We start from the raw sequence: 26519 nt of genomic DNA, 5'->3' as shown, positions 1-26519 counted from the left end.
CGATTTACCTGCTCCTCGGATGCTGCCTAACCTGCTTTGCTTTTCCAGCACCACTCTAACATAGATACAAAAATATTGGATCTACATGAGAAACGGCACTGGTCAGGGGGGAGATTCCCTCTGAGAGTTCTTTGTGAGAGCTTTTTGACTTGATTTATTGCCATATGTCCCACATTGGGTTGGTGGAGTTGTGGGTAGTGTGGAGGGCTGTTCTAGTTTGCAATTAGACATTGACAAGATGCAGAACTGGGCAGATAAGTGGCAGGTGGAGTTCAACGTGGAAAAATGTGAAGTTATTCATTTTGGAAGGTCGTATTTGAATGTAGAATACAGGGTTAAAGGCAAGATTCTTGGCAGGTAGAGGGATGGAGGGATCTTGGGGTCCATGTCCACTGATCCCTCAAAGTTGCCATGCAGATTGATAGGGCTGTTATGAAGGCGTATGGTATGTTGGCTTTAATTAGCAGGAAGACTTCGTGTAAATGCTATGAGGCTATTCTGCAGCTCCGTAGAATCCTGTATGGACCACACTTGCAATATTGTGTTCAGTTCTGGTTGGCTCATTGTCGGAAAGATGTGGAAGTTTAGAGAGGATGCAGAGGAGATTTACCAGGATGCTGCCTGCACTGGAGGGCATGTCTTATGAAAAAAGGTTGAGGGAGCTAAAGCTTTTCTCATTGGAGCGAAAAAGGATGGAGGTGACTTGATAGAGGTGTACAAGATGTTGAGAGGCATAGATAGAATGGATAGCCTTGGCAGAAATGCCCTTACAAGAGGGCATAAGTTTAAGGTTATTGGAGGAAAGTTCAGGGGAGATGTTAGAGTAGGTTCTTTACTCAGTGAATGGTGGGTGCATGGAATACACTGCCAGCGGTTATAGTACAATCAGATACATTAGGGCCATTTAAGCAACTCTTGTATAGGCATGTGGAAGTTAGTACAATGAAGGATATGTAGATTAGTTTGATCTAAGAGTAGGATAAAGGGTCAGCACTACATCGAGGGCCAAAGGGCCTATACTGTGTTGTATTGTTCTATGTACCTAAGTACAGTCAAAAGTTTTGATTTGTGAGCAGTACAGTCAGATCCTAGCAAACAAGGACATGCAGGTCATACTGTGCTTAGACAGAGCGAGGCGTGTAGGATTATGGCTGCACTGAAGGTGCACCAAAGCAAGGTCAACATCAGATTTCAAATTCATGAGTTACATTCAACAGTCTAATAATGGCAGGGAAGAAGCTATTCTCAAACTTTTGGTTCGTATGTTCAAGCTTCTGTATCTTCTGCCTGACAGAAGAGGGTGTAGGAGAACATTCCTGGGGGCCGGGGTGGGGGTGGCTGCGGGAATGATGTTGGCAGCCTTTCCACGACAATGAGAAGTGAAGATGAATTCCATGGATGGAAGGTTGGCTTCCAGAATGGAAGGTACAGTGCACACAACCTTCTGTAGTTTCTTCTAGTCCTGGGCAGGGCAGTTGCCGTTGCAGGCCATGATGCACCCAGATACAATGCTTTCTAGAACATAGAAGAATACAGCGCAGTACAGGCCCTTCGGCCCTCGATGTTGCGCCGATCCAAGCCCACCTAGCCTACACTAGCCCACTATCCTCCATATGTCTATCCAATGCCCGCTTAAATGCCCATAATGAGGGAGAGTCCACCACTGCCACTTTCATGAACTCACGACTCGCTGAGTAAAGAACCTACCTATAACATCTGTCCTATACCGACCACCCCTTAATTTAAAGCTATGCCCCCTTGTAATAGCTGACTCCATACGTGGAAAAAGATTCTCACTGTCGACCCTATCTAAACCCCTAATCATCTTGTACACCTCTATCAAGTCACCCCTAAACCTTCTTTTCTCCAATGAAAACAACCCCAAGTGCCTCAGCCTTTCCTCATACGATCTTTCTACCATACCAGGCAACATCCTGGTAAGCCTCCTCTGCACCCGTTCCAATGGCTCCACATCCTTCCTATAGTATGGCGACCAAAACTGCACACAATACTCCAGATGTGGCCGCACCAGAGTCTTATACAACTGCAGGACTCCGGAACTCAATTCCTCTACCAATAAAAGCCAGTACGCTATATGCCTTCTTCACTGCACTATTTACCTGGGTGGCAACTCTCAAAGATCTGTGTACATGGACACCAAGATCCCTCTGCTCATCCACACTACCAAGTATCCGACCATTAGCCCAGTACCCCATCTTTTTGTTACTCTTACCAAAGTGAATCACCTCACACTTAGCTACATTGAACTCCATTTGCCACCTTTCTGCCCAGTTCTGCAGCTTATCTATATCCCGCTGTAACCTGCCACATCCTTCCTCACTGTCTACAACTCCTCCGACTTTCGTATCATCCGCAAACTTGCTCACCCAACCTTCTAACCCCTCCTCCAGGTCATTTATAAAAATGACAAACAGCAATGGTCCCAAAACAGATCCTTGCGGAACACCGCTAGTGACAGCACTCCAAGATGAACCTTTGCCATCAACTACTACCCTCTGCCTTCTTCCAGCCAGAAATGGTGCATCTGTCTATGGTGCATCTGTCAATGTTGGTGAGGATCTTATGGACATGCTGAATTTTTAAGCCTCATGTGGAAGAAAATGCATTGTTGTGCCTTCTTGACTGTAACATGGGTAGGTTTGGATATTCAGCCGCTCCTTTCTCAATCTTATTAACTCCTTCACTTGAAGTAGTCACACAGTCAGTTTCATACCTGGTACTAATATTTTTTGAAGGATTTCTTCAGGAGGATGAAATATTACAAGTGGCAAAGATAGTGTACATACATAATATGAAGTCTTTAAACTTATAGAGTCATAGAGATGTACAGCATGGAAGCACACCCTTCGGTCCAACCCATCTATGCCGACCAAATATCCTAACACAATCTAGCACCACCTGCTAGCACCAGGCCCATATCCCTCCAAACCCTTTCTATTCATATACCCATCCAAATGCCTCTTAAATGTTGCAATTGTACCAGCCTCCACCACTTCCTCTGGCAGCTCATTCCATACACGTACCACCCTCTGCGTGAGAAAGTTGCCCCTTAGGTCTCTTTTATATCTTTCCCCTCTCACCCTGAGCCTATGCCCGCTAGTTTTGGACTCCCCGACAGAGGATTGTTCCATTCCTGGTCGGGGTGGTGGTGGGGGGCGGCGAATGGGGATGAAAAGGATGCTGTCATTCATGGGGGTGGGGGTGGGGGTGAGGAAGAATCATCCCATGGACATGGGAAAAGGAGAATTGTACAGTCCAGACAGGGAGGGTTGTTTCATTCATGGCGGATGTGGGTAGGGGAGAACTCTCCCATTGACAATTGGAAGGATTGTACCATTCGGAGGACGGGAGAATTAGACCCTACATGGGTGAGGGAGGAAAGGATTGTACCATTGAGAGGGGGAAGATTGCATCATTCATGGGAAGGGGTAGAAAGATAGGATGATTGTACCATTCGGGATGGGGGGGAGGGGGGGGGGTTGGTGGTGAGGTGCAGAGGGGAAGGAGAGGATTGTGCCATTCATGTCGGGGGATGTGGATTGTACTATTCACACAGAATTATTTATTTTTATTTTCCAGCATTTCCAGGATACAGGACGTGTGCCAATTTCACCCACCACAAATCTCCTGAAACTGAGTGCACCAAAAAAATCCAACAGGAAGATTATCAGTAAAAAGGCCTGCTTTCAGTCATAGAGTGAGAGACATAGAGTCACACTGCACAGAAACTGATCCTTTGGATCAACTCATTCATGCTGACCAGATGTCCCAAACTGACCCAGTCCCAAGTTACTGCATTTGGCCCAAATCCCTCTACACCCAAACTCTTCATCCATTCACCTTTTAAATGTTGTAATTGTACCAACCACCATCACTTCGTCTGGCAGCTCATCCCATACAAGCACCACCCTCTGTGTCCAAACATTGCCCTTTCGGTCCTTTTTTAATCTTTCGCCCTCTCACCTTCAACCTATGCCTTCTAGTTTTTGACTCCCTCATCCTGGGAAATAAGACCTTGGCTATTCGTCTTATCTGTGACGCTCATGATTTTAGAAACCTCTAATAACGTTACTACTCAGACTATGACGCTCCAGGTTTTAAAAAGCCCCAGCCTCTCCCTACAATTCAAAACCACCAGTCCCAGCAACATCCCTGTAAATCTTACTGCTTCACCATTCAATCATGGCCGATATGCTCCTCACCCCCATTTTCCTGCCTTCTCCCCATAACTCTTCAACCCATCACCAATTAAAAACCTATTTCACACCTCTTCAAATTTATTCACTGTCCCAGCTTCCACCACTTTATGGGAGCGAATTCCACAGATTCACAACCCTTTGGGAGAAGTAGTTTCATGCAACTCTGTTTTAAATTTGCTCCCCCTTGTCCTAGTCTGTGACCTCTCCTAGAATGCCCCACAAGAGGGTGCGTCCATTCCATGTCTACTTTATCCATACCTTTTATCATCTTGAATACCTCAATTTGATCTGCTCTCATTCTTCTAAATTCTCAAAAGTATCGGTCTAAACTTTTCAATTTCTCTTCATTCGACAACCTTTGTGGGTGGCACGGTGCGCCAGAGACCCGGGTTCAATTCCCGCCTCAGGCGACTGACTGTGTGGAGTTTGCACGTTCTCCCCGTGTCTGCGTGGGTTTCCTCTGGGTGCTCCGGTTTCCTCCCACAGTCCAAAGATGTGCAGGGTCAGGTGAATTGGCCATAATAAATTGCCCGTAGTGTTAGGTTAGGGGTATGGGTGGGTTATGCTTCGGCGGGTCGGTGTGGACTTGTTGGGCCGAAGGGCCTGTTTCCACACTGTAATGTAATCTAACCTATATTAAAAAAATCTGTGGGATCAATCTAGTGGACCTCCTGTGAACTACATCTTTTCTGAAATAAGGGTTTTAGAACTAGCCAAATCCTTCAGGTGTGGTTTCAGCAATACCATGTACAGTTGCAGCAACACTTCCTTAACCTTATATCCTATTCCTTTACCTGTAATACCCAACATTCCATTCGCTATCTTTATTATCTGCTGTACCTGCATGCTAGTTTTCTGTGACACATGAACGAGGATACCCAGATCCCTGTGCATCAGATCACACCAAAGCCTCTCACCACTTAGATAATAGGTCTCCTTCCTGTTTTTGTGACCAAAATGCATGACCTCGCACTTATCTACCAAACTCCATCTGCCAAATTTTGGCTCACTCTCCTAACCTATCTATATCTAGTTGTAAGGTTCTTATTTCCTCAATGCAATTTACCATCATGCCTATTTTGTGTCATCTGCAAATTAGGCTATAATGCCTTTTATCCCTGAATCCAAGCCTTTAATCCCTGTATATAGATTGTAAATAGTTGGGCTCCAAGGACCCAACCCTGTGGCACGTCAACAGTTACATCTTGCCATCCAGAATATAAAAGCCATCGATTCAGACTGTCTGTCTCCTCCCCATCAGCTTGTCACCTATTCAAGCAGATTAATCACCCCTAAACTCATATGATCCCACCAGTGAATTGACCTTTTGAGTGGCACTTTCACAAATGCCTTCTGGAAGGCCAGATATATTACATCTACAGGATCCCCACTATCCAATTCGCCTGTTATATCTTCAAAGAACTTAGTCAAACCTGATTTGCCCTTCATAAAACCATGCTGACTCTGCTGGATGGAGTTTTGAATTTCCAAACGTCCTGATATTGCTTCCTTTATAATTGATACGAATACCTTCCCAACATCAAATACTATACTAACTGGTCTGCAATTTCCTATATATTGCCTCCCTCCCTTTTTAAATACAGATGTTACATTAGCATTTTTCCAATCAACTGGAAACATAACATCATAAGATATAGGAGCAGAAATCAGGCCATTCAGCCTATCGAGTCTGCTCCACCATTCAGCCATGGCTGATAAGTTTCTCAACTCCATTCTCCCACTTTCTCTCCGTAACCTTTGTTCACATTGTCAAACAAGAATCGACCTATCTCAGTCTTAAATACACTCAATTAGTCTTTCTCCTGTCCAGGGAATTTTGGAATATTGTAACTAATGTTTCCACTATTTCCGCCATTACTTCCTTTAGTACCCTAAAATGTAGGCCATCAGGCCCAGTGAACTTGTCTACCCTTAATCCTCATAGTGCACCTATCGACGTTGATTGTTTAAGTGCTACGCTTTCTATGGTTTCTGCCTTGGCTGTTCCAATAAGTACTGCTGTCATCCAAGGTGAAAACTGAGGAAAAATATTAATTTAGAAGCTCTGCCATTTCAGTATTCCCCCGATTAACTCACCGGTTTCATCTTCCAAGGGACCAACATTTACTCTGTTCCCTTTAGCAAATGACGAGAAGCGTTTGCTTTTCTTTTTGATATTTTGTGCTAGGTTTCTTTGGTTACTTTACCTCCTTTTATTCATTTTATTAGTATCCCATTGTTTATGTCTGAAAGTTTCCCAATGTTTCAGCTTTCCAGACGTCTGGAATACCATTTCTGAACAGGCTGAAAATTGAAAACATACTTTTGTTCAAACCGAAAATAAACCCATCTATTTTTTTTTTTATTAAACAAATTACAAAACAGTTTACAAAAAAAAACATTGACAGCTGTACACAAAAGACAGCAATTTTACAAGGGAGAGGAGCAGCAAAGCTGGGCCCTGAACCCTACCGTTCAACCAATTTACAGGGAGAGGAGGACAAACCTCAAATCCCAGTTCCACATATAAGACAGTGACAATGACATTTGTATATTAGACAATACCATTACATACAAAAGTGCAGACAATACAGACCCAGCAAGCCCCAATAAACCCATCTATCAGGTGGCTGGGGGCGGGCAAACCTATCGCCCCGCTCCCATTGTTTTCAAATTCTTGGAAGACTCGTCCAATCACGTCCCTTCAGCTGGTGATGACATCACCCTTATTCTAACCCCCCGCCCAAACGCGTCTCGGGTCCGGTGATCCTCCTTCAGAACAGGACCAGGTTTCAGGAACATCCCGGGGAGGTCGCCAGGCCCGAGCGCCAAGACCTGGCTCCTGCCCCCAGGGAGAGGAGACAGGGTAGGATTGGAAAACGCGGGAGGAGGGAGACTGGGGAGTTTATAAACTCCTAGGGGGAGGCCTGAGGCCGCGAATAAAAGCCCCACAGGTCAAGTATTTATTGGAGAAGGACCTCTCGGGTTGCCAGTGCAACCGGCCGCCATCTTTGTGAGGGTAAGGCGCATGTCGTCTTGAGGTGGGCGGCCATCTTGGTGAAGGCACCATCCACGGTCATTTCCGGGAGAGAACTCCAACCTCGTGACAGCCTTTGTGTCAACTAGAATTTCCTCATTTCACTTTGAGAGACCTGGCGCTGAGTTTGGTATATCTGCCCTTAACACAGGAAAAGGGAGTGAGAGAGAGATCCTGAATTTGAGTTGAATGTGATAACTTGTGGCGCTGGACAAGAAAGTGGTGATCGCAGTCACCTGGAGAGTATTGACGTGTTGATGGTTTCAGTTTGTAGACTGGAGAAAAGGGAGAACACCAGGAGTGGAAGAAAGACATGAGGAAGTGGATGTGAATTTCAATGCAGGGGGAGAGACAATGTGTAGGATTGAAATTTTTAATACTTCCAGCTATTAGAGAAGATAAGTGTTCTGTGGAAAGTAGAACTGTCCCCTGAGCTTTTAATCTTGTACTCACAGTGACGTCTTCTGTACATTTTGTTTAGTGGATGTCACAAGTTTCCGATGGGAAATTCAAGACAAACATCATAGAGTCATACAGATGTACAGCACAGAAACAGACCATTCAATCCAACCCGTCCATGCCAACCAGATATTCCAACCTAATCTTGTCCCACTTGCCAGCACCCAGCCCATATATCTCCAAACCCTTTGTATTCATATACCTATCCAGATGCCTTTTAAGTGTTGCAATTTCACCAGCCACCACTACTTCCTCTGGAAGCTCATTCCATACATGCAACACCCTCTGTGTGAAAAAGCTACCCCTTGTGACTCTTTTATATCTTTTCCTGCTCACCCTAAACGTATGCCTTCACCTCAGGGAAAATACTTTATCTATTTATCCTATCCATGACCCTCATGATTTTATAAACTTCTATAAGGTCACTGCTCAGACTCCGACTCTCCAAGAAAACAGCACCAGTCTGTTTGACTTCTCCCTGTGGCTTAAATCCTCCAACACTAGCAACATCCTTCTGATAGGAAAGAGACTAGAATTGCATGCAATACTCCAAAAGTGGCCTAACCAATGTCCTGTACAGCTGCAAAAGGTCTTCCCAACTCCTGTACTCAATGCTCTGACCAATAAAGGAAAGAATACCAAATGCCACCTTCACTATCCTAAATACCTGCGACTTTACTTCCAAGAAGCTATGAACCTGCACTCCATGGTCTGGTTGTTCAGTAACACTCTCCAAGACCTTCCTGTTAAGTGTGTAAGCCCTGCTAATATCAGCCCAAGATTTGACAATTGGATGACTTATCTCAGTGGAGAAAGTGAGGTCTGCAGATGCTGGAGATCAGAGCTGGAAATGTGTTGCTGGAAAAGTGCAGCAGGTCAGGCAGCATCCAGGGAAAAGGAGAATCGACGTTTCGGGCATAAGCCCTTCTTCAGGAATGTGGAAAGTTTGTCCAGCAGGATAAGATAAAAGGTAGGGAGGAGGGACTTGGGGGAGGGGTGTCGGAAATGTGATAGGTGGAAAGAGGTCAAGGTGAGGGTGAAAGGTCAGACTGGGGTGGGGGCGGAGAGGTCGGGAAGAAGATTGCAGGTTAGGAAGGCGGTGCTGAATTCGATGGATTTGACTGAGACAGGGTGGGGGGAGGGGAAATGAGGAAACTGGTGAAATCCGAGTTCATCCCTTGTGGTTGGAGGGTTCCTAGACAGAAGATGAGGTGTTCTTCCTCCAACCGTCGTTTTGTTGTGGTCTGACGATGGAGGAGTCCAAAGACCTGCATATCCTTGGTGGAGTGGGAGGGGGAATTGAAATGTTGAGCTACAGGGTGGTTGGGTTGGTTGGTCCGGGTGTCCCAGAGGTGTTCTCTGAAACGCTCCGCAAGTAGCCGGCCTGTCTCCCCAATATAGAGGAGGCCACATCGGGTGCAGAGGATGCAATAGATGATGTGTGTGGAGGTGCAGGTGAATCTGTGGCGGATATGGAAGTTTCCTTTGGGGCCTTGGAGGGAGGTGAGGGGGGAGGTGTGGGCGCAAGTCTTGCACCTCCTGCGGTTGCAGGGGAAGGTGCTGGGAGTGGAGGTTGGGTTGGTGGGAGGTGTGGATCTGACGAGGGAGTCACGGAGGGAGTGGTCTTTACGGAATGCTGAGAGGGGAGGGGAGGGAAATATATCCTTGGTGGTGGGGTCCGTTTGGAGGTAGCGGAAATGACGGCGGATGATGCGCTGTACATGGAGATTGGTGGGGTGGTAGGTGAGGACCAGTGGGGTTCTGTCCTGGTGGAGGTTGGAGGGGCGGGGCTCAAGGGCGGAGGAGCGGGAAGTGGAAGAGATGCGGTGGAGGGCATTGTCGACCACGTCGGGGGGGAAATTGCGGTCCTTGAAGAAGGAGTCCATCTGGGTTGTGCGTTTTTGGAACTGGTCCTCCTGGGAGCAGATGCGGCGGAGTCGAAGGAATTGGGAGAATGGGATGGCGTTTTTACAGGGGGCAGGATAGGAGGAGGTGTAGTCCAGATAGCTGTGGGAGTCGGTCGGTTTGTCGTAGATGTCCGTGTTGATTCGGTCGCCTGAGATAGAAATAGAAAGGTCGAGGAAGGGGAGGGAGGAATCTGAGACTGTCCAGGTGAATTTGAGGTCGGGGTGGAAGGTGTTGGTGAAGTGGATGAACTGTTCAACCACCTCGTGGGAGCACAAGGCGGCGCCGATACAGTCATCGATGTAGCGGAGGAAAAGGTGGGGAGTGGGGCCAGTGTAGTTGCGGAAGATGGATTGTTCCACATATCCTACGAAGAGGCAGGCATAGCTGGGGCCCATGCGGGTGCCGATGGCTACTCCTTTTGTTTGGAGGAAGTGGGAGGATTGGAAAGAGAAGTTGTTCAGGGTGAGGACCAGTTCAGTCAGTCGAAGGAGGGTGTCTGTGGAAGGGTACTGGTCGGTACGGCGGGAAAGAAAGAAGCGGAGGGCTTTGAGTCCTTCGTGATGGGGGATGGAGGTGTACAGGGACTGGATGTCCATGGTGAAAATAAGGCATTGGGGACCGGGGAAGCGAAAATCTTGGAGCAGGTGGAGGGCATGGGTGGTGTCCCGAACGCAGGTGGGGAGTTCTTGGACTAAGGGGGACAGGACGGTGTCAAGGTATGCGGAGATGAGTTCGGTGGGGCAGGAGCAGGCGGAGACAATGGGTCGGCCAGGGCAGTCAGGTTTGTGGATTTTGGGCAGGAGGTAGAAGCGGGAGGTGCGGGGTTGTAGGACTATGAGGTTGGAGGCGGTGGATGGGAGATCCCCCGATGTGATGAGGTTATGGATGGTCTGGGAGATGATGGTTTGGTGGTGGGGGGTGGGGTCATGGTCAAGGGGGCAGTAGGAGGAGGTATCTGCGAGCTGGCGTTTGGCCTCAGCGGTGTAGAGGTCGGTGCGCCAAACTACTACCGTGCCTCCCTTGTCTGCTGGTTTGATAGTGAGGTTGGGTTGCAACGGAGTGAGTAGAGGGCTGCGCGTTGAGAGGTTGGAGTGGGTGAGAGGGGTGGGGGAGTTGAGGTGGCGGTTAATATCGCGGCGGCAGTTGGCTATGAAGAGGTCGAGGGCAGGTAGGAGGCCAGCACGGGGTGTCCAGGTGGATGGGGTGTGTTGGAGGCGGGAGAAGGTGTCGTCAGAGGGTGGGCGGGAGTCTTGGTTAAAGAAGTAGGCACGGAGGCGAAGGCAGCGGAAGAATTGTTCGATGTCACGCGGCGTGTTGAACTCATTAATCCGGGAGCGTAGGGGAATGAAGGTGAGGCCTCTGCTGAGGACTGATCTTTCATCCTCAGAGAGGGGTCGGTCTGGAGGGATAGTGAAAACACGGCTGGGAACGAGGAGCTAGGACCTGGTGTGGGGCTGGAGGTGGGTGTGGGGGCGGGGTTAGGTCTGGGGGCGGGGACGGGGATTGGCGTGGGGGCGGGGTTTGGCGTGGTGATGGCGATAGGCGAAGGGGCGGGGTTAGACGTGGTGACGGAAATAGGCGTGGGGGCGGGGTTAGTTATGCAGTCGGAGATCGGCGAAGGGGCGGGTTTAGGCGTGGTGACGGAACTCGCCGGGGGGGCGGGGTTAGGCGTGGAGATCGGCGTGGGGGCGGAGACACATGCGGCGTTGTGGGCGTGTAGGTTAGTGACGTTACTGGGGGCGGAAGTGGCTGCGGCGACCGCAGAGACAGAGTTATTCCCCATAGCCGCGGAGGTCGCGAATCTGCCGGCGGTTGTTTGGGCGGCGATAGCGGAGGCTGCGAGGTCGGTGGGGGCGGAAGTGACGTCGTCGTTGGCGGCGGCGGCAGCTATTGCCGCGGGCAATGTAGCGCGGGCGATGGACTGACTTATCTCAGTCCATACCCTGGAGTTTGGATTATCAGGTGCCGGTGCTTTGTAAATTTTTAGTCCCATCAATTTCCCCAACAACTATTCAGTTCTGCTCTCGATGGACCATGTGTTCCCCAAACTTTTGGGGATGTTACTTGTGTCCTGCTTTGTGATGATAGAAGCAACATGTGTGGTTAATTGGTCTGCCATCTCTTTGATCCACATGAGAACTTTGCCTGTTCTCATTTGTAATTATTTTCACTAATCCTTTTTTTTTGTCTTTACATATCCCATTTCCCCCTTTTTAATCAATCCTTTTGCTGAAACCTGAAGTGCTCCCAGTCTTCAGATCTGCTTTTCCTTGGCCAATTTGTACACCATTTCTTTGGATCCAGTACGATCCATGATGTCCCTTGTTAGCTGTGGCTGGACCACCACCTTTTGTATTTTATTTTGCCAGACAGGAAGTGACAACTATTGCAGTTCCTCCAGGTGCTATTTAAATGTTTGTCATTTTTTAAAATAATGTTCCCTCATTTGTTGTGGCCTGTTTGTGCCTTTGCCGTTGTAATTTTCTCGCTTTAGATTTAAGTCCCCAATCACAGAATCAACTCTGTTCCTCTCCACCTTTAATGGAAAGTTCTCTCTCTGTTTTTCACTCATCCGCAAGGGGCCTCTCTCAGCTACGTTGCAAATTATTCCCTTCTCGGTGAAGGAATTAACATTTTGGAACTAAATTACCATTGCCCAACAGAACCGCAGCCACTTTTGGAATGTTGTATGCAATTCTGGTCTCCCTCCTATTGGAAAGATGTTGTGAGACTTGAAAGGGTTCAGAAAAGATTTACAAGAATATTGCCAGGGTTGAGAGATTTGAGCTATAGGGAGAGGTTGAATAGGTTAGGGCTGTTTTCCTTGGAGTGTGAGAGGCTGAGGGGTGGCCTTATAGATATTTATAAAATCATGAGGGGCATGGATAAGGTAAATAGACCATCTCTTTTCCTGGGGATAGGGGAGTCCGAAATGAGAGGGTCATCGGTTCACTGTTGGGGGATGTGGAGGGGGATGGTGGGTGGGGTGGTAGCGAGATTAAAAGGGAGCAAAAGGGCAACTTTTTCATTCAGAGGGTGGTGCGTGAAAGGAATGAGCTGTCAGAGGAAGTGATGCAGGCTGGTACAATTACAATATTGAAAAGGCATCTGAATGAGGAAAACGAATAAGAAGGGTTTAAAGGGTTATCGGCTAAGGTGCTGACAAATGGGACTAATTGATTTAGGATATATTTTCTGGACGGATGAGTTGGTCTGAAGGGCCTGTTTCTGTGCTGTATATCTCCATGACCCTGGCTTTCCAACAATGTTTGCCATGTCTGTATGTTTAGTTTCTCTTGAGTGTTGGTGTTAATGCCTTGATGTCTCACCTCCTCCACACCCACCCTTTTTTTTCCTGGGGATGTTAACAATTTAATGTCTGGTTCTTCATCAAGAAGCTGCATTGCTGGTTCACCCCGAATTGACACACCCTTTTGTTTTTGCTTCCCAAAATCAGACCTGCTCATTCTGTGAAAGATATTAACTGTTGGATGGGGTTGTCCAAAATTCAGAGAGATGCCAGTTTTGATATTTTTTGTTTTTCTGTCTGTGAGATCCTGAATCTTCAGGAGAATTAGTTCAAGCAGAGTGAGAACACAGGGAGTGGGAGAGTGGGATTGTGCTTTCAATTTTGTGGAATAACAAAAGCAAAAAACGTTCCTCAGAAAGTAGAATTGCATATTCTGAATTTCTTCTCTGGACTGACAATGCTCTGACCTTGTGCTGTTTAAAAAGCAGCTACTTTTTCTATGCCTTGTTGCTGGGAGGATCTGAAGCTGTAACAAAGTTGGGTTGCAATAAAGGTTACCTGAACTTACCACCAGTCTCAGACTCATGGAAGCTTTGAGCTGCAACAGGTTTTTGTTTTAAAACTGCTCATTTCTTTCAGCCTCCTGCACTAAGTTTCCAATGTTGTGTATCAGTTGCAGCAGTGAATGAGTAGCTAGTATCGTTAGAAATGGTAATTTTTTCAAGAGCGCAGGCACTGCATCATGCCATTGTAACGTTTACTGGCAGCACCAGGAAGTATGGTTAGAAATTTTCCAGGAGTGCAGGTACTGCGTTATGTCGTCAGCATTGTAAGGTTTACAGACCGCATCAGGAGGTGTGGGCTGTGTTCACTGTAAACAATGTGGAGGAGTCGATGTTGGACTGGGGTGGATACAGTTAAAAATCACACACAACCAGGTTATAGTCCAACAGGTTTATTAGGAAGCACTAGCTTTTGGAGCGCTGCTCCTTCAGGTAGCAGTGGAGCAGGATCATAAGACACAGATTTTATAGAAAATATCAGTGTCGTGCAACTGGGCTATATTGAACAACCCTAGATTGCGGTTTAGTCTTCATTCTTTTAGAATGGGTTGCAGGTTTAGGTTCATTAATATGTAAAGCCCAGAAGTACTTTTAAGTCAGGTTCTCGAGATGACTTAAGGTTTTATAAAAATCGGTGACATCACAGCTCAGTACATGAATGGTGTGAGATTCGAGTCTGAAGATTGGGATACAGGCAATCAGACTGGTTCCATTTCCAAAGTCGGAAGTTTTAAAATATTACAATGTTTAAAATTATTAAAATATTGATTACCTACAGATTGTGCTTTTTGATCAAAATTGAATCTATCTGCAAATGTAAATTTATCCCATAGACTTGTGTGTCTCTGCATGCATGAGAGAGTGTGTGTGTGTGTATATGTGAGTTTGTGTCTGAGAGTTTGTGTAAGAGCGTGTGTTTGCCTATGTGCATGTTTGGTAATGTAAGAGTGTGATGGAGTATAAGCCTGTGCATGGTACATTGGGGAAACCGAGCAAAGGCTGCGACAACGGATGAATGGGCACCGCACAACAATCAACAGACAGGAGGGTTCCCTCCCAGTTTGGAAACACTTCAGTGGTCCAGGACATTCAGCCTCGGACCTTCGGGTGACCATCCTCCAAGGTGGACTTCGGGACAGGCAGCAGAGGCTGATAGTTAAGTTTGGTACCCATAGGGAGGGCCTCAACCGGGACCTTGGGTTCATGTCACATTACAGGTGATCACCATTGCACTACACACTCCCCCGCGCCCGCGCACACACACACACTCCCCCCCCCACCCCCCCGCACCCCCTCACAGACTTAAGACACTCCGATGGACTGGATGAGCCACCGTACTGTTGCAGTGGACTGAGTGTGGAGCCTGAAACAATGATACAGCTTGGAAAGAGGAATTCACGGCGGGTAGAAGCTCTACACACATTTGTGTGCGGCTGAAGCTTCGGCCATGGAGAAACCCGGGGAATCCTGTCCTGTGGAGAAACTGTGGAGGTGTGGCGACTGTGGGAAAGGTTTCTGTGTCCCCTCTGCCTTAGAGACCCATCGGTGCATCCACACAGGCCTCCACCCTTCAGATCCACCAACAAGTCCACACGGGGGAGAGGCCCTTTAGCTGTCCTGAGTAGGGGAAGGGCTTCAGCCATTCCTCCAATCTGCTGACCCACCGGCGGGTCCACACGGGGAGAGGCCCTTCCCCTGCCCCGAGTGCAGGAAGGCCTTCAGCAATTCTTCCCATCTGCTGAGGCACTAGCAGATCCACACTGTTGAGAGGCCATTTGCCAGCCCCTAGTGCAGGTGGAGGTTTTTGTTGTCCTGCAACTTGCGGGGGGCACCAGTGCTCCCAACAATCGGATTACACCGGTGATGCTGTTGTGGGTCACCCCCAGGACTGAAACTCCCGCCTGTTCTGGCAGTGGAGAGTCAGTGAGCTATTTTTATTTCCTGCTGGACTTCCCTCCGTCCAACTTTGCTTCCAGTGGGAGCTGCAGCATGTTGAGCCCAGAAGCTACTTTTTTTTTCTGTCCAGTTAAAGAATTGTTGGCTTTTTCTGGGAATGAGTCACAGTCTGTAAGAAGGCGCGGAATGCATCGGGACAACCATTCGCATTTGCAGTGACTTTGAAATTAGATATACGGTTATGTGCGTGTGAACGACTCATCATCCAAAAATTGCACAAAAGCTTGGAAATCAATTGTTGGAAACTGGTTGAATTGGTCATTTCTTTGTTTTCTTTTTTAGTTTACCCCTTAAGTCTCTGTCTGTGAGATGGTGGGGGCATGATCATTGCTATTAATTAAATTGTCTTGTTTAACTTTTGTTTAGTTTTGATGTGCAAGATCTGTTCTTCAAGTCTGACTACGAAGAGCTGAGAAATTCTGAGGGACATTGTGTGTTTTAATTTCATTGTGCTGTGAATCTGGTGATCATGACAATCGTTTGTATTGGCTTGCTTACCCTTGCTTTCACCCTAACTACTCACTGTGGTAGTGAGTTCCACAGTCTCACCACACATTTGAAATTTCTCATGAAATCCTCCGTACGGACTTGGAAGGGAAAATGTTGACGAGCAGAATATAAGGTGCTAACTGCAAAAAGCCAGGAAGAATTCGGCAAAGTAAAACTTTTGACAATGTAGGGAAAAATAAGGAACTTTGACAACAATGCAGGGATCACAAGTCAGTGTTCAAGATAACAGTCATGACAAAAAACTGTACTCTATTGACATTGGATATTGTAATTAGGCAAGTGTTGAGATGCTGTAGTTGGTTAAATACAATAAGGTAAGACAAATAAAATAACCAGAACTACTAATCATAATTGGATGTGGATTTCCCTACGGAGAAAGTGAGGACTGCAGATGCTGGAGTACCAGAGTTGAAAAATGTCATGCTGGAAAAACACAGCAGGCCAGGCAGCATCTGAGAAGCAGGAGAAGGGCTTAAACCCTTCCTGAAGAAGGGCTTATGCCTGAAACATCGATTCTCCTGCTCCTCGAATGCTGCCTGACCTGCTGTGTTTTTCCAGCACCACATTTTTCAACTGTGGATTTCCCTAAGACAAGTGTATACTGTTGATTTGGTATAGGTAAGCTGCTCTTAAAATAATTGAACAGTATATCAAACAGATCATTTGGGGGGTTTGTTGCCAACTTATGGAAGTGGCTCTGCAGGCTTGAATAAAAGCAGTGTACGAAAAGTGTCCACGTATCATCTGGTAAGTTACAGGCTCCAGGCAGTTCTAGAATCCCTACAGCGTGCAATAGGCCGTTCAGCTCATCAAGTTGACACTGACCATCCATTCCAACTACCCTATTCTGGTAACCCTGCATTTCCTATGGCCAATCCACCCTAATCCGAACATCATTTGGACTGTGGGAGGAAGCCCACACAGACATGGGGAGAATGTGCAAACACCACACAAACAGTTGGCTGAGGGTGGAATCAAACCTGGGACCCTGATGCTGTGAGACAGCAGTGCTAACCATTGAGCCACCACCCTGTGCAGCTCTGAGGGAGTGAATTTCAAAGACTCGGGAACCTTTGACAGAAAAGCAAAACTTTTCCATCTTAAATGAGAGGCCACTTATTTGTTAACTGTGTCCACTCATTTCTAGTCTCTGCCACAAAGGGATTCATACATTCACATTAAGTCCTCTCAGGATGTTATACATCTCCATCAGATCATTTAATTCTTCGAAACTCAAACTGATAGAAGCCTAGCCCAATATCCCCTTGACCCCGATAAGCTAAGTAATGCAGCGACCCTTGACCTCACTGACATGACACAGGATGCCTTCAATCCAAGTTGACCTTTACCCTCTAACATCTTGACCCCAGGCCAGCATGTGGTCAGCTACAACTCTCAGCTCTGAACGGGAGCAGATGAACTGACCAGACAGCGGTAAGGTGGACACTGCATCCCCAGAGAAACCTATTCGAGTGTGAAAGTTGTTCAGCTCACATTCGGATTGTTGCAGGGACAATATCTCCTGTCATTTAAATGTCTGATCCCAATCTGGTTCTGTTGCGCGTTGTGTGCTTTATCGATCTGTGTTTCACTCGATTTTCTGTTCCTGTCATTCCCATTAGGAAATGTGAATTCAGTACCAGATAATAGTCTCACTTCTGAATTATCGTTGAGGATTGGTGTAGAACATACCAAGTGTCGGTCAGAATGGAAGAAGGTCAACTCTTTATTTAACCCTCTGCTGTCCCTGTCCTGGGAGTGTTTGAATGGGAACGTTAGAGGGAGTTTTACCCTGTATCTAACCCAATGATGTGTCTTTCTTGGCAGTGTTTGGGACAGTGTCATGGTTGCTTCACTTTCAACTGAAAAGAGTAGAGGAGGCTTTATTCTGATTGTATTCCCATGCTGTCCCTGTCCTGGGAGTTTTAGATGGGACAGAGTGCTGATGGAGAGAGCTGTTCCATCTGTCATGAAGACCTCTGTAATTGCAGTGAACGCAGACTTGGTTGTGGGAGTGGAGGATACTTTTACTTGAACACACCCGTCTTGGGCTTTGCTCTGCTGATCAAGACCATCTCAGACACCTTCATTCTCTTTTCCAACCAACCACAGGATGGTTAAGGATGGGTAAAAATGCTGGCATTGCCAGCGATGCCTACACCCCAAGAATGAATAAATACTTTTTGTTTAAAAGTTAACTTTTATATTCGAAACCCTCTGATTACTTACATTGGAAAATTCATATTTGGTTGCAATATCATTTTAAAACATAGGAATGTGGCAACCGTAGAAATATAACAAGAGCAACAAATTGAGCAGGTAACAGGTAATGAGCAGGATGGTAATTTGGACCAGAATGCTGAGTCAGCCTGACCCATGGCTGAGAGAGTTCACCCAGATGTTGCAGTTACAACTTCCCCAAAAATATTTCCCTGATGTAAGATCATTCAATGACTTGAAGAGCTAACTGTTTTTATCTCCATAGCTGCTGCCAGACTTGCTGAGTAATTCCAGCCCTTCTGCGTTACCCTTTAATGGGATTTGAGCTTCCCTAAGCTTCGTGGGCGGCACGGTGGCCCAGTGGTTAGCACTGCTGCCTCACAGCGCCTGTAGACCCGGGTTCAATTCCCGACTTAGGCGACTGACTGTGTGGAGTTTGCACATTCTCCCCGTGTCTGCGTGGGTTTCCTCCGGGTGCTCCGGTTTCCTCCCACAGTCCAAAAGATGTGCGGGTCAGGTGAATTGGCCATACTAAATTGCCCGTAGTGTTAGGTTAAAGGGGTAAATGTAGGGGTATGGGTGGGTTGCGCTTCGGCGGGTCGGTGTGGACTTGTTGGGCCGAAGGGCCTGTTTCCACACTGTAAGTAATCTAATCTAATCTAAGTCAGTGTAATGAAGAACTGCGGATACTGGAGATCTGAAATACACACAGGCAGAAATTGCTGGAGAAACTCAGCAGGACTAGCAGCACGTGTTGAGAAAGAATCAGAGTTAGCATTTCGAGTGCATTTTGACCCTTCTTCACAGCTGTTCTGGACTTAGGACAGGATATTGACTCAGTTTCTTTCTCTCTCTCTCACTCTCCACCAGTGTTGCCTGACTGGCTGAGGCACTTTAAGGCAGTTGACTATACCACAGATGTTATTTGAATGCAGCTTGTATCACTATCTTAACATCTGGAACTAGGGAGTCATATGTTAAAAGTGTGAGGTTGCACATTTAAGACAGAAATGAGGATTTCTTTTCTCTCTCAGGGTTGTGTGTCAGTATTCAGGATTCAGTATCTTTAAGGCAGAGGTAGATAGGTTCTTGCTAACCAAGCGGGTGACAGATTGTCGGGGATGTGGAGGAATGTAGAGCTGAGGTTATATTCAGATCAGCCATGATCTTATTGAATGTTGCAGCAGGCTCGAAGGGCCGAGTGGCCTACTCCCGCCCATTGTATGTCTTTACCAAGGAGTCTGTGTCTCCCCTCTTATATCCTTGAACTGGGTCATTCCTTTCCAATATTGCCTCTTGTAGACAGTTAATTGAACACCAGATGACCTTATATTGGGAGTGAGCACATTGTAGCAATTGCTGTGTTTCTTATATCAATTTTGTTCCTTCTTACTCAGTGTTGCTGAAAATCTTCTAACTAAAATAAAATTTCCTGTTACTATCGCGTCAATGGAAGTGTTGGTTTGGATGTAATGTTGTTGAAATAGCCATTCCCATCTTTTCCAGACTTCCACATTTAAAGCCCTCTAGTCTGGTTTCCGCCCCTGAAACTGTTCTTATCAAGGTCATGTTTGACATTCTTTGCAGTGGTGACAGAGGTAAACATTCCCTCGGTTCAAAACCTACTAAGACAGATGGTGGAATGTAAATTCAATATAAATCTGGAATGAAGAGTCTAATTACAAAACTGTTGTGGATTGTTGTAAAAATGGGCGGTACGGTGGCTCAGTGGTTAACCTTGGGCAACTGTCTGTGTGGAGTTTGCACATTCTCCCTGTGTGGGTTACCTCCGGGTGCTTCGGTTTCCTCCCACAGTCCAAAGATGTGCAGGTTAGGTGAATTAGCCATGCTAAATTGCCCATAGTGTTAGGTGCATTAGTCAGAGGGAATTGGGTTTGGGTAGGTTACTTTTCGGAGGGTCGGTGTGGACTGGTTGGGCTGAAGGGCTGGTTTCCACACTGTAAAGAATCTGTAAGGAATCTAATCTAATCCTTTAAAACAAACTCATCTGGTTTTCTGCTGTCTGAACCTGGTCTGGCCTACGTGTGATTCCAAACCCACTGTAAGCTGGTTGAGTCTTCATTGCCCTTATGGTCAATTGTTAAAACTCACCCTTTTTGACCAGGATGTTGCTGGAATGATTTATAGACTGGATAGGCTGGGATGTTTTTTCACTGGAGTGTAGGAGGTAGAGGGGCCACCTTATGGAGGTTTATAAAGTCATGAGGGGCAAAGATAACGTGAATAGCAAATGTCTTTTCTCTAAGGGTAGGGGAGTTCAAAATTAGGGCATATATTTTTAAAGTGAGAGGAAAAAGACTGACAAAAGGACTGGAGGGGCAACTGTTTTTACACAGGTTTGTGTGTGAAGTGAACTGTTAGAGGAAGTGCTGAATGTTTAAAAGTCATAGAGCCAAAGTGATGAACAGAACAGAAACAGACCCTTTGGTCCAACTCTCCATACTGACCAGATATCCCAACCCAATCTAATCCCACCTGCCAGCACCCAGCTCATATCCCTCCAAACCCTTCCTATTCATATACCTATCCAGATGGCTTTTAATGGTTGCAATTGTACTATCCTCCACCACTCCCTCTGGCAACTCAACACGTACCACCCTCTATGTGAAAAAGTTGCCCCTTCGGTCTCCTCTAAATCTCACCCCCCCTTAACCCTAAACATATGCCCTATAGTTCTGAACTCCCCCAACCCATGGTGCGATCTGGGTGCGACATCTGTCACCCCATTGATTTTCAGGGTTGATTTGGCTGATCTGGCTAGGTAGGTGGTTGTCCCTCTTCCCTCACAGTTCCATGTGCGTCCCTCCTGAAGCTCAACGCTCGGTCGTGAAGGATGCCCCCCTAGAAGTGAATTGCTCCGCCGGACTAGAGTATATGATGTAGCTACACTCCCCTGCTCGGCCAAATCTCCATTTGGATAGGTACATGAATAGGAAATGTTTGAAGGGATATGAGCCAAACACAGGCAGGGGGACTAGTTTAGTTTGGGAACAGGGTCAGCATGGACTAGTTGGACCGAAGGGTCTGTTTCCATGCTGTATGATGCTATGACCAAGATAGTGATCTTATGTTTTATGGTGCTCCTTAGGATTTTTTGTTCTACGAAAGGTGATACTGTGTATAGATAGAAATGCTCCAAGCAGGCACCACCCCCTCACCTCAATCCAGAGCCCCAAGTAGTCTTTCCAGCTGAGACAGAGGTTAACCTGCACCTCTTTCAACCTAATTTACAATATCAGATGCGCCTGATGTGGTCTTTTTTACATCGGGGAGACAAAACATAAACTGAGGGAAAGTTCACCAACCATCTCAGCCGGGCCGACAGGACCTCCCAGATCCGCTCATTGTAATTCCCTTTCCAACTTGACCATCCTCCGCTTCCTCTATTGCCATGACAAACCACACCTCAACTTCCGCTTGGGCAGCCTTCAGCCTGGAGGACTCACCATTGAGTTCTCCAATTTCAAATACCGTCCCTCTCCTCCCCTCCCCCGAACCCCCGTAGGCCACCAACCGGATTCGTTTCTCCAATTGGCCAACCACGTCAAACCCTCTACCTGTCTACACCAATCCCCACTCCGCCACCCTGCCCCCACAACCCCCTTTATCTGCAGCTCCCCCGACACCCACCCCCAAACCTGAGGAAGAGTTACACCAGAAACGTCGACTTCTTCCCCTCCTGCTGCTGCCTGGCTCGCTGTGTTCTTTCAGCCTCCTGCCTGTCTACTTTGAGTCAGAAGCTGGAATGAAGTCGAGGTCGGTCCGAGTTTTGTTATCGGCAGATTCCGGGGCAGCGTTACCGGAGACCGAGGTTGCGGGTGAGTACTGGGGCGGTCGCGATGGCCTGGCTACCGACCCGGAACTCACATTGGACTGGAAAGGCCCGGTGCTGGATAGAGTCTCCACGTGGAGAAAGTGAGGACTGCAGATGCTGCAGATCAGAGCTGAAAATGCGATGCTGGAAAAGCGCAGCAGGTCAGGCATCATCCAAGGAGCAGGAGAATCGACGTTTCGGGGATGAGCCCTGAAGAAGCCACATTTTCAGCTCGAGGTCTCCACGTGGGCGACACGGCAGTGTGGGCGGGGCCTGGGGTAGAACGCAGCGTGGCACCGTGGGGGCGGGGCCTGGGAGACGGTGGGGGCGGGGCCTGGGGTAGAACGCAGCGTGGCACCGTGGGGGCGGGGCCTGATATAGAAGGCAGCGTGGGGGCGGGGCCTGGAGGAGGAGGCGACAACATGAAGGTGGCTGAAAATGTGTTGCTGGAAAAGCGCAGCACGTCAGGCAGCATCCAAGGAGCAGGAGAACCGACCTTTCGGGTATGAGCCCTTTTTCAAGAATGAGGCAAGTGTGCTCAGCAGGCTAAGATAAAGGGGAGGGAGAAGGGACTTGGGGAAGGGGGGGTTGGAAATGCGATAGGTGAAAGGAGGTCAAGGTGAGGGTGATAGACTGGAGTGGGGGTGGGGGCGGAGAGGTCAGGAAGAAGATTGCAGGTTAGGAAGGCGGTGCTGAGTTCGAGGGATTTGACTGAGACAAGGTGGTTGGAGGGGAAATGAGGAAACTGGAGAAATCTGAGTTCATCCCTTGTGGTTGGAGGGTTCCTAGGTGGAAGATGAGGCGCACTTCCTCCAACCGTCATGTTGCTATGGTCTGGCGATGGAGGAGTCCAAGGATCTGCATGTCCTTGGTGGAGTGGGAGGGGCAGTTGAAGTGTTCAGCCACGGGGTGGTTGGTCCGGGTGTTCTCTGAAACGTTCCGCAAGTAGGCGGCCTGTCTCCCCAATATAGAGGAGGCCACATTGGGTGCAGCGGATGCAATAAATGATGTGTGTGGAAGTGCAGGTGAATTTGTGGCGGATATGGAAGGATAACTTGGGGCCTTGGAGGGAAGTAAGGGGGGAGGTGTGGGTGCAAGTTTTGCATTTCTTGCGGTTGCAGGGGCAGGTGTCGGGGGTGGAGGTTGGATTGGTGGGGGGTGTGGACCTGACGAGTGAGTCACAGAGGGAGTGGTGTTTTCGGAATGCTGATAGGGGAGGGGAGGGAAATATATCCCTGGTGGTATTTGAAGAAGACATGGAGGTGGCACCTGGTATGGAATACAGTGTGGGGGCGGGACCTGGAGGAGGTGGCGACGGCACCTGGTATGGAATACAGCGTGGGGGTGAGGATGTATGTGCAGCTTAGGTGCATTGGTCAGGGGGTAAATGTTGGGTAATATGTCTAGGTGGGTTACTCTTCCGGACTCGGTGTGGACTTGTTGGGCTGAAGGGCCTGTTTCCATACGGTACTGACTTTATGAGCTGCTTTTCTGCCAACCCTAGGGAAAAGACACCTTATCTATACTCTTACGATTTTCTAAACCTCTACAACATCACCTCTCAACTTTCTAGGCTCCAGCTCCTAGTCTATCCCGCCTCTACTTATAATTCAAACCCTCCATTCCTGGTAATCTGGTAAAGTAAGGAATAGGGAAATGTATCGAATCATGTAAATGTACTGTCGGAAAAAAATTGGTTGTGTTCTTGCCTGAGATGATGACAATATCTGATATAAGTAATTACAAATCCAATTATTTTGGTCACAAAATTGAACAATCATTGTGTAACAAAAGGATCTTTGCCCTGAGGCATTGGTGCTTCCAAGCTGACCATCAAAAGTTCAGTTTGTCCCTGCATTCTTTCCTGGTTGTGTTTTTGTGCATTTTGAAAAAAATTCCCAATCCTCTGAGTAGAGGAGTTGGGCAGTTATGTTGTGGATGTATAGGACATTGGTTAGGCCACTTTTGGAATATTGTGTGCAATTCTGGTCTCCCTCCTATCGGAAGGATGTTGTGAAACCTGAAAGGGTTCAGAAAATATTTACAAGGAGGTTGCCAGGGTTTGAGCTGAATAGGCTGGGGTTGTTTATCCAAGGGTAAGGTTTACCCAAGGGAGGCTGAGGTGTGACCTTATACACATTTATAAAATCATGAGGGGCATAGATAGGGTATGATAGATGACAAGGTGGGGAATTGGCGGAGTCCAGAATTAGAGGATAATAGGGTTAGAGTGAGGAGCGGGGAGATTTAAAGGGGGCCCATCGTGCAACTTTTTCATGCAGAAGGTGGTGCGTGCAAGGAATGAGCTGCCAAAGGAAGTGGTGGAGGCTGGTATGATTACAACAGTTTAAAAGGCATCTGGATGGTTAGATGAATAGGACGGGTTTAGAGGGATATGAGCCAAGTGCTATCAAATGGGACTAGATTAATTTAGGATATCTGGTCAGCATGGATGAGTTGGACCGAAGGACCTGTTTCTCTGCTGTATATCTCTGACTTTGGCTTGCCACTAATATTTACTACGTCTGTATGTTCAGTTTTTCTCTGGTGTTGGTGCCAATGCCTTGATGTCTCATTTCTTCCTCACCATCTCCCCGGACATTAACCATTTTGTGTCTGGTTATTTCTCCAGAAGCTGTAGGTTCATCCTGAATTGACACTTTTTTGCTTCCCAAATCAGACCTGCTCACTCTCAGCAGTATCCCAACATCGTGAAAGATAATAACTTTCAGGTGGAGGTATCCAAAACTCGAGAAAAAGAGAGAGAGAGATGGTGCTTTCAATTTTGTGGAAAAAGAAAACAACGTTGTGCAGAAAGTAGAGTTGCTTGTTCTGAATTTCTACCCTGGACTGACAGTGATGATTTTTGTAATTTTTTTTTAAGAGTATTTGAAGATCTGAAGACAGAAGTTTCAAAATCAACAGATCAAGGGCTTATGCCCGAAACATCAACTCTACTACTCCTCGGATGCTGCCTGATCTGCTGTGCTTTTTCCAGCATCGCACTTTTCAACTCTGACTCTTCAGCATTTGCAGTCCTCACTTTCATGTCAATGACTGACAGTCACTCAATTCATCAGGACTGCAACAATTTTCGACTATGATTCTGTGAGAAGGAACCAAGCTTTTTCGTTCCTGTTTCAATACGTTTTCAGCATCAGTGGGACGAGATGAGAGACCCTATTATTGCATCGCTCTGAGTGTGGAGCCTGAAAAAGTTATACGGCCTGGGAAGAGGAATTCACGCCGAGGAAGAGCTGTACGTGCTTTTGTGTGCGGATGAAGCTTCGGTCATGGAGAAACCCAAGGAATCCCGCCCTGTGGAGAAACCGTGGAAGTGTGACAACTGTGGGAAAGGCTTCCATTTCCCGTCTGACCTAGACACTCATCGGCGCAGTCACACCGGGGAGAGGCCATTCTCCTGTCATGAGTGCGGAAAAGGATTTAGCAATTCCTTCCACCTGCTGAGGCACCGGCAGGTCCACACAGGGGAGAGACCCTACTGCTGCCCCGACTGTGGGAAGACCTTTAGCAGTTCCTCCCACCTGCAAAGGCACCAGCTGGTCCACACAGCTGATAAGCCATTCACTTGCTCTGAGTGCAGGAAGACCTTCAGCTATTCCTCTGCCCTCCTGACCCACCACCGGGTCCACACGGGGGAGAAACCCTTCAGCTGCCCTGAATGTGGCAAGACATTCAGCAATTCCTCCAACCAGCTGAGGCACCTGCGGGTCCACACGGGGGAGAAACCCTTCAGCTGCCCTGAATGCGGGAAGACATTCAGCAATTCCTCCGCCCGGCTGAGGCACCACCGGGTCCACACAGGGGAGAGGCCCTTCAGCTGCCCCGAGTGCGGGAAGGGCTTCAGCAATTCCTCTGCCCGGCTGATGCACCAGCGGATCCACACCGGGGAGAGGCCTTTCAGCTGCCCCGAGTGCGGGAATGCCTTCAGTAATAGCTCCCACCTGCAGAGGCACCAGCGAGTCCACACTGGAGATAAGCCGTTTGCCTGCCCAGAGTGTGGGAAGACTTTCAGCAGTTCCTCCCACCTGAAGAGGCACCAGGGGGTCCACACAGGGGAGAAGCCCTTCACTTGCCCCAAGTGCAGGAAGGCCTTCAAGGATACCTCTGCCTGGCTGAGGCACCAGCAGGTCCACACCGGGGAGAGGGCATTTTCCTGCCCCGAGTGTGGGAAGGGCTTTACCCAGACATCCCACCTACTGGCCCATCAGCGGGTCCACACGGGGGAGAGGCCCTTCCCCTGCCCCAAGTGCGGGAAAGCCTTCAGCAATTCCTCCAACCTGCTGAGGCACCAGCGGATCCACACTGGGGACAGGCCGTAGTCCTGTCCCTAGTGTGGGCAGAGGTTCTCATCATCCTGCAACTTGTGGAAGCACCAGTGCTCTCAACAATCTGATTCTGCCGGTGACACTGCTGTGGGTCACTCCCAGGACTGAACCCTTCCCATTCTGACAGTGACTGCAGTGGGAGAGTCAGCGTGCCCCCACCCCCCCACCCCCAACTTTGCTTCCAGTGGGCATTGCTGCTCATTGTGCCCGGG

At 47.8% G+C, this 26519-nt stretch overlaps 1 protein-coding gene across 1 annotated transcript in view; it reads left to right on the top strand.

Moving 5' to 3' along the window:
• LOC148142951 (uncharacterized) overlaps positions 1 to 26301 on the top strand; it is a 93694-nt gene extending 67393 nt beyond the window's left edge. Inside the window, 2 exon segments of the mRNA XM_087975766.1 lie at positions 21856 to 21962; positions 25340 to 26301. Coding sequence (XP_087831892.1) covers positions 21856 to 21962; positions 25340 to 26301 — 1069 coding nt within the window.
• Positions 26302 to 26519: the final 218 nt, after the last annotated feature.

The sequence above is a fragment of the Chiloscyllium plagiosum genome, unplaced genomic scaffold (genome assembly GCF_037043375.1).
Source record: "Chiloscyllium plagiosum isolate Xiang-an unplaced genomic scaffold, Cpla_swu_hap1 HiC_scaffold_27, whole genome shotgun sequence".
NCBI lineage: Eukaryota > Metazoa > Chordata > Chondrichthyes > Orectolobiformes > Hemiscylliidae > Chiloscyllium > Chiloscyllium plagiosum.
The sequence above is the reverse complement of the archived record's forward strand: the minus strand, read 5'-3'. Positions and strand labels throughout refer to the sequence as shown.